At 40.5% G+C, this 8,991-nt stretch overlaps 1 protein-coding gene across 1 annotated transcript in view; it reads right to left on the bottom strand.

The window, feature by feature from the left end:
• DBX2 (developing brain homeobox 2) overlaps positions 1 to 5,067 on the bottom strand; it is a 36,050-nt gene extending 30,983 nt beyond the window's left edge. Inside the window, exon 1 of the mRNA XM_006916873.1 lies at positions 4,659 to 5,067. Within this exon, the coding sequence (XP_006916935.1) occupies positions 4,659 to 5,067 (409 nt within the window). The remainder of the gene's footprint in view (positions 1 to 4,658) is intronic.
• Between the last annotated feature and the right edge of the window lie 3,924 nt (positions 5,068 to 8,991).

The following is an 8,991-nucleotide window of genomic DNA, read 5'->3' as shown; positions in this document are numbered from 1 at the left end:
CAAACCATTGTGCCTCTTAAAATAACCTTCAGATTCCTAAAGTGAATAAGAGTCAAGGAGAAACTTCTAAAATGTTCCTACATGTCTGCTGGATTTACTCCTGTTTTATTGTTAAACCTCAATAACTTCAATACATGTTAACAGAATGAGATTCCTTATTGTTAAAGCAAAGTAGAGAAGCGTATGTTAGGGGCTGAGAGAGGGCTCAGTGCTAAAGTCAGAAGCAAATTAAATGCACATTAATTGCTACGCTGTTGTAGTTCCAACTCAGACATTATTTTGTAAGGAATGGCTTATTCATTCAGTACCAGAAGTAAAGGGACTGTCTATTAGCCTTATTGATTCTCTTCACTGCAAGAGCTTCTCCTTTAACCTGAAGGAGTTTATTAATTTATAGACCATATAACAATTTGCTCAAAGCAGATTCTTCATGAACTATATAAAAGCTACTAATATATTAATATAAATCTAAAGATTTGTTGAGCAGATTATAAAAAATATTCAGATGAAGTAAAAATATGGTGAGGTAGTATCTAAAAATTCCAGCAAAGGATGGTTGGGGTGATGGCCTGAGCAAGGAACTAAACGAATGGGTCCCATCCATTATCCTCTTCTGGATTCCCATTCTCTTTGTGCTGGTTCTGGGTCAGCATCATCAACAGTCAAGATTCTGTGATTTTTGATTTGTCAATACAAATCTAGAGCATAGTGTTAGTAAAAATAGAGGACAAACTCTGGCTTAATAAATCAGATCATAAAGTCTTCATCTGAACTGGAATCCTCACTTGGAGCACAGATCCATTTTTTCCTCCCTCCTCCACATGCCTAAAATGTAAGGGAAGTTATTTTATTTTACACTTTCAGTGTATCTCAGTGAAAGTGGAAAAAACTACCAATTGGAACACAAAACATAAATTTAAGACAGTTAAGGAATAATCGGTAAACAGTAACTAGGACTGAGAGGTGGAAAAGAAAACTAGATTGCACATTCAGTAATAATGGTAAGAAACCATCCTAACGGTGCCAGGAAAAAATACTATGGTTCCATTTCTGTATTATACAGTACAACTTACTTGACAAAATTGCTTTAAAAGACAGTTCAATTCACCTATCCAGAATAAACATTTGCTTTCTAATCCTTTTATAGGCAGCACAAGGAGTAGATTTAATAATCAATAAATTATATTCAGGAAATTATCTCTATGTCAACCATTGTCTAAAATGTTTAAAATAACAAATGTTATTTAAAAGCAGGGGTATTTGTTCTACTTATTTTGAAGGTAATTGGTGGCATAACCAAAAGTAATTTAAATTTTTCAACTTTTTACATTTTAAGACCCTCTTTACATATGAAAACATAAATATTTTAATCTAGTACAGTATTTGCCAAATAATGACATTTACAAACCTCTGGGGAAGGATGGCTGATGTTTAGGATTTACTTACAAAACCTCCTGGTTTCCATCAATAAACAATAACAGGACTTTATTTACTTATTTTTTTCAGATACAACCCCTGGAGTTGAACCTTCTTACTACCTACTATTGCACTAAATGGTCTGTCCCTCTCAAGCCTTGAGGAATGTCCTTTGAGTTTTAAAGGAAAGTTTTAAAACTATTCTACATGAAGAACTTGGCAACATATAGCTATGGACTGTTCCTTTTCTTACACTACATACTCAAATGCTTGCCAGTTTTCAGGGGCAAAGCACTGACAGCTATACTTTCATCCATGACCTGTAAATAAATCTGTGTTACTGTTTAACTGTCACCACTTTTCAGATACATAATGAAATAAAGAAATGGAAAGGTCAATTTCTTTTATAGGCTCAGATACAACATCACAATCTGATTTATTGTTGTGATACATGTAATTGGTTATCCTATTATCTCTCATTAGTTTCTCATATTTGATGAAAGACTAATTTAAGGAATATGAAGATGTAGGGCAATTTTTTTTCTCTTTCACAAGTTCACAGATGTTTAAACTATTTCAGACAAAAACAAAACTAGGAAGTGAAATAATCATTATAGAAAAAATTGGTCTATTATGAGTATTAAAGCAACTAACAATTTAAAAAATGCTTGGTAAACCATAAAGCAGTACAGAAGATGCCCCCGCTGGGGCAGAGACAGTCATCTTATTTGTTCACTGATTATCCCAATGGCCTAGTGCAGAGCCTGACACATGCGGGACAGTCGGTAAGCATTTGCTGAATGAATGAAATATATGGTACAATTAATAGCGGGTAACAAAAATAATGAAGCAGAAATGCATCCCCTAGTTAAACGGTGCTGTATTTCACCAATGCACTTAAAAAGAGTTCTGCGGTTTTCTTATTCGTTTAGACTGGAGCACTCAACAAATAAAGGTTGCAAAAAAGTGGGTACTCAATACACTGAAATAATTAAAAATCCCATTTTGTCATCCACTCCTCAGTTAGTGTCTAAAGGATCAGAACTGGTTGTTCACTGCCATTTCAGAAATATCGTTATCTTTCTGCAAACAGTAGCTTTTCTATCTCCTTTATACTCTCTACAGAATATAATCACTATTTCATCCCCATCTAATTTTCAGGTGATAGCTAACATTTTCAGCACTCATTATAACTTCATAATTCTACACAGTATAAAAAGATTCCTATAACATTTGGTAAGGCAAGAATCAGTCATTTAAATAAAATTGAGCAATGTTCATAAAAACGACATTCTTTGTCAAAATATGAAAATAAACTAATATAAACGCTGACTTTAAGCAGCATGATTGTGGGCACAAACTTACGGGGCTTTAATTTTCTTAAGATATTTTTCTAGTTTCAAAAACTAAATGTACTCTTTACAAGAATGACTTTTTGAAATAAAAGGTCATTTATTCCAATAAAAATTAACATAGGAGGACATTAAATCTTCAATGAAGACTGGTCAAAACATTAGGAAAAAATATATGCTTAAACTATATTAGAATGCTTAAAAGGGAAATATAAATTCCTATACTCTTAATTATTCCAAAAAAAAATCATTTTCGCATTTTGACACTTTCATAAGTAAACAAGAATGAACATGTTCTTGAAAATTTTTTTTTAAAAAAGTAGATAGGAAACCTTTACCCAATAATTGCAACATTTTGAATGAAATGATTAGGTATCCGAAATTATGTTTCAAAGTTATTGAAATATCTGCATTTGTTTATTTAAATTTAATCTGTAAAGTCGACAAAGGTTAAAATTAAGTAAATTTCCATTGATGAGTAGCCAATCATGATCAGGAGCAATATAAGAATCCTTGAAAAATAACTTCTATGAGCACAATGCCAAACCACTAAAAGTTATTCAAATCACTAAATTTTCTTGAAAATGTTATTTTTATGCGACAACATTAATTATTTACTAATACTGCCTATGTGAAGTGGCTTTATATGTTTCTAATTTTCCTACTACTTCAAAAAGAACAGAGCGGCCCAAATTTCCAAGGCATATACACTTTGCCTTAACTATATTTGTTCCTCTCTCAGGCTGCAAAAAGGCTTCCTAGAATTTAGGTTTTACACTACGTGAATGAGACCGGTGGTCATATAATTATACTTGTTCCATTCTGTTAGTAGCAATTGCAAACTGAAAGACGAGGACAGATTCTAAACATGTTAAATTCTATAAAGCCATTAGCAATAAATTTGATCCGGCAGTTTACTGGGACAATGGAATTTGCTGAAAAAGCGTCTATTAGTCATTGTGGACAAACCCACCGGGATTGAAAGAATGAGTTAAGATCGTCTAAGGACGCAGATAAAAAATTTAATCCAACTGGATCTCAGTTTCTGAGTCTCTAAGAGCCTTTTCCCCTTTTCACTGACGATTTCGGTTGCCCCTCCATAACCTTTAGCTAGTATTTGACTAAACTGTCCGCATCAGCTTCCCACGCACATCACTTAGGTTTTATGTGTGAATTAAAACAAACCCAAACTGCCTTTCTTTGGGTAAATTCCTATTTATTGATGAATTTCCTACTCCAGGTGCCAATTCAGCTGTTTCAGCTCAGCACGAAAAAAAAAGCCGGCCTCGATTTCCTTGCGCTTTAGTGATCGATTCAAAATGTGAGAGTGGAGAAAGCCAAAACTTTGCCCAACTCTCCTTCCAAAGATCTTTGAGAGCGTTCTTGAAGGGCCCCGACCGTTGCAACAGTTTAAGAGGCAAAAGCCCCCAAAGCGGACAGCGCGCGAAGCTCTTCTTGCCAAGAACTTTCCCGGGAGTCGACGGCGCGCGGCCTCCGGGACAGAAACGCTGAATTTAGGAAATCCCATAAATTGGTCCAGCGAGCCCAGATGTGGAGAGACTGGGGCTGCCCTTTCGGGCTAACAAGGTGACTTCGGGGTATCTCTAGAAAGGCCTGAAAATGAAGGCGTAGCCCTACCACTTGTTGAAAGGGGACAGAGAGGAGTCTGGTGGTATGGGATGCGGGCGGAGATCCATTAGTGGTGGTACCCTCCTTACCCCCGAAGTGGCACCTCCACTAAAACTCAAGACGTTCTAGGAAGGTTCCAGGCCAGAGCGGATTCCTGCGCACTGGAGCCGCAGCGCCCTCCGCGAAGTGCGCATCGCCAGCGCGCCCAGAATCCGGGCCAGGAGGCGCGGGGCGCGACTGGGGAGGGGAGAGCGGGCTCACCTGGGGCTGAAGGCTGGAAGGTACAGTCTCGGTCTGTCGTAGGGCGGCCCGGCAGCCTTGCGTCATCCGCTGAGGGGCTGAGCACTTGAAAAGCCCACCGCGTGCCGTAGGGCGCCCCGCCGGGACTGGCTTGCTCGGCCGCAGGGCACAGCTTCAGGGGAACGGGGTTGGCAGGCAAGGGCCGGAGCTGCGCGCCTGCGGCGGCGGTGGCTAAAGCGGCTGCCGGACCGTGGGGCGGGGGCGGCTGCAGCCCGGGCGGCGGGGCGCCCCCAGCCCGCAGCAAGTTCTCGATCAGGAAACTCTTGCCCAGGTTGCCAAAGCCCGGCGCTGCGGGGAAGTTGAGGAGCGCGGAGGAAGCCACCACGTCCCAGTACGCGCCCGCGTGGGCCGCCACGGCGCTGGGGAGCATAGTGAGGTGCCCGCCGGCCGGCCGCACGCCCGCCCGAACTCGCGCGCCCAGGGAAAGGAAGACGGGGCACCGAGGACGCCGGCAGGCTTGGAACGGTATTATTTATTTGGGTCGATCGTCTTTTTAAAGGATGGGAGGAGTGAATGTGGGAGGGGGAAGCCGTGCGTTTCCCGGGCCCGCGGCGTAAGCTCCGGGGGCGCCGGGGGCGTCCCTCCCGCTTTCTATGCAGATAGGACGGATTTTTTTCTTCTTCTTCTAGAAGGCTGGAAGGTGTGTCCAGCTCATCCATTCATGTCACCCGGCCCACAAAGTGACAGACGCGGCCAACAATAAGGGCAGCCCCGAGAGTGCGAGCTTTGGCAAAGGGAGGGAACGCGTAGTAGGAGGAGGTGGGCGTGGAGGCTACGTGAACCGGCTCGCTTGTCCCTCTCCCAGCGGCTGGGCTGGGCCGCAGCCCTAGCTCTGGAGCCCGCGCAGCCCCGCAGGGTGCGAAATCGCCTGGACGCTCGCAAGGAGGGCTGGAGGCACTCGCTTTGGTAGGGCGCTCTGTGTTCCACCTATTGGTCGAACCTTGGCTCTCTGGTGTTGATGTCACTTCTTCAGGACCTTTCGGGCATCCAGGGAAAGTGAACTTACTCGTTAGTGTCTGGAAGGACTGTAGTTATCAGAGAAAGTCACAAGTGTTACTGAGGCTGTTGTCGTACTGACGAAAAGTTACCTTTAAAGAGTGGGCTGTTTGCATATTAAATGTGACCCCTATTTTTTTAAAGGTAAAGGAAATGAGTTTGGGAGACTTTAAGAAATTTCTGTTTCCAGTAATTCATTTCCGTTCACTTTTCAATAAGATTTGATTTAGTGGTCTGAATTGGGGTGGAGCTTTGATTCCAGAGTTCAGACTGAGTGAGACTTAGCTGTTTTCAGCCACTGCCCACCCTCATCCCCATCCAAAATTGTGCCAATATATATTCCCTTATATGTGGGGCCTCTCAGGTTAAGTTTCATAGGGAACTCTTTGAAGAGTAAGTTCAGACAGAGTGTCCTGGCTGTGGGAAAGGAAAATACTGGTAATTTCCACCGTTTAGTGTTGGTACTCCCAACCCCTATCTTCCAAAGGTTGTAATTTCTTCCATTTGAAGAACTAAGTTACTTTCTTCCACTTTACTTTGTCTTCTCAGCTTTGTCTTAAAACTGTCCTCCGCTAGTATCTCCTCTCGGGATTTGTGGATTCTTACCTTTTTTTATTTCTTCACTGTCATTTTAAGAGTCTGGGAAAGGAATGCAGATAAGTTGGTCACCCAGCCATGTTAAATGGAAACCCTATAGTGTTTATTTAAAAAAAACAAACAACTTAGAATTCATATCATTTCACCCCCTGGTATGCCCTCTTAAGGTCCCCTCACACTCCTCTGGTCACTTTCTTAGACTTGACCTTAACCTTTCTTATCCTTTGACCATACTTGCTTGGCCTGGAAGGCATCTGAGTGTTCCACCCTGTGCTTGAACCCATGCTCCAGTTCTATCACTCAGGTGATCTTGGTCATAACAGAATGGCAATTCTGTGTATAAGTGGCAATTTCATCTCTGCCAGTCCCATAGGAGCCAACTTCAGGAACAATATGAATGCAATATGCTTACATGAAAGGACTCTTGCAAAAGAAATCCTACCATAGCACTCAAAAACACAAAAAATATCTTTAAGTACTTGGCAAAATAAAAAGTTCTTCCTCCACCAAAAAATTTAGGAATCACTGAAGAAGAATAGACTAACATATTTTGATCAAAAGAAGAGGATCTTAGTTGGAGTTTGGTAAAATGGCAAATGACAGGTGGTTGGATACAAAATTTGGGAAGAAAAAACACCACCAGGGTCTAACCAAATGTGGTTATGTTGAGACCAGGATGAGAATACTGAATTACTTAGGATTATAGTTACTCCTTTTTTCCGCTGGAAATGTATTTTACAGTTTATTAACAGTCTCTTAAGTAGAGACTGGACAGGTGAAGAAAGTGTGTGTGTGTGTGTGTGTGTGTGTGTGTGTGTGTGTGTGTGTGTGTGTAATTAAAAGTTCTTTTAACCACAAGGCAACTTTAAAGCTCCTCATTTTGGAAACTTTCTATATCAATGGAGTGTTAAAACTATAACTTCTCTGTTAATTAACACTTCCCATTGCCACTCTCCAATGCAGATTTAGATGAATTTATTTAAAATAAGGTTTCTGAAGGATGTCTGCAAAGCTTGGTGTCACATATATAGTTTTTCTCTTTACCGTAAGAAAAATTTAGTCCCTAGCTTCAACTTACTTAAAAGCTGACTGGAATTGGCCAGGCTAGTGAGATAAATTTCCTTTTAAAAATTCACATGGTTGATAAGTGTTTCCTTTACCCTAGGTATATCCAAAACCTTTTAAAGGTCTACCCTCCCCACCTGATGCTAAATAGGAGAGAATTTTTTTTTTGCAAGGTTAGCATGTATTACTAATATCCATTCACTTATTGATTTAGTCAACAGAACTTTACTCAGTGTTTCATATTTATCAAGCATTTGTGGTATTGGGAATATATATAGAGAGAAGAAAGTTTCTGTCTTTGCCTTGTAGGCATTCACAGCCTAGTGAGAAAAAAAAAACGTAACACCTGAGAAAGGGCTTGTAATTTGGAAGGAAAAGTGTGGGCAAATTTCCAGAAAATGTCTCCCATAAACTGAGTCTTCAAAAGTGAATAGTGGTTGGTGATAATATATGAAGTAGTAACTTTGCGATTAGCAAAGAAAAGAGATATCACATCATCACTGCCATCACCCCAATCATAGTAGACACCATTTGTCCAGTGTTTATATTCAGGGAGGTATATTACTACTTTATAAATACTAACTCATTAATCTTCACAGTAATCCTGGTAAGATTGGTACTATTATTATACCAGTGTTACTGATGGGGCAGAGAGAAATAACTTTCTTAAAGCCACACAACTAGCAGAGTGATGAGACTGAAATACAATCCAAGCCCGATGATTCTATAGCCTTCAAATCTTTTAAGTTCAAGCGTCCACCTCTTCACAAATCTGATTTGTCATGCCACATGATGTTACCTAGCCATGTGAGAGAGGCTGAAAAACAAGTATTGTGTTTTTCTTTAGTGGAGAGTGGAGATGAAAATTTGAGTCAAGAATAACTGTTTGGTCAGCCAATTTGCCACAGCCAGATAGGAAGCAATTGGAAAAACCCAGACACAACATGATGTGGCATTTAATAAAATTAATGGCAAGAAAAAGGAATGGCAGGGATAAATATTGCAATGATTGACTCCATAGAGCTGGATAATGCAGTTCTCAACTGGGGATGATCCCCTCCTTCCCAAGGGCACATTTGACATTGTCTGGAGATAACTGTTTTTTGTCACAACTTGGTGAAGGTGGGAGACTTAGCTACTGGCATCTGGTAGCGAGAACAGAGATGCTACTAAACATTCTATAATGCACTGGACAGCTCCCACACAATGAATTATCTTGTCTTAAATATCAATAGTGTGGTGGTTGAGAAACTGCAGTTATAAAGGCAAGGGAAAGAATGAAGGATCATTTCCAGTTCTCTAGTTTAGTGACTGAGTCCATACCTCCCTATCTAAATGGGGACTTGTAAAATGAGGAACAGCTTTTACATGGGGATATGAACAGAAAGATGGAGATAGATGTTCTGGTTGTTTATGAAATCTTCCAGGGAGAGTCGTGTAGCAAGAAAAGAGACAAGAGATAATGCTGGGGAGTACCAACATTAAGGGATGGGTAAAAGAAAGAGGAGCTGAGGAGGAGACTGAAAACAAGCAGTCAAGATCTGAAGATAGAAACCAAGAGAATGATCTTATAGAAGACAAAAGAGAGAAAGTTTCAGAAAGGCAGACTCTGGTAAATAACTGCTGTATGCTCAGC

This window comes from Pteropus alecto, unplaced genomic scaffold (assembly GCF_000325575.1).
Source record: "Pteropus alecto unplaced genomic scaffold, ASM32557v1 scaffold196, whole genome shotgun sequence".
Lineage (NCBI taxonomy): Eukaryota > Metazoa > Chordata > Mammalia > Chiroptera > Pteropodidae > Pteropus > Pteropus alecto.
The sequence above is the reverse complement of the archived record's forward strand: the minus strand, read 5'-3'. Positions and strand labels throughout refer to the sequence as shown.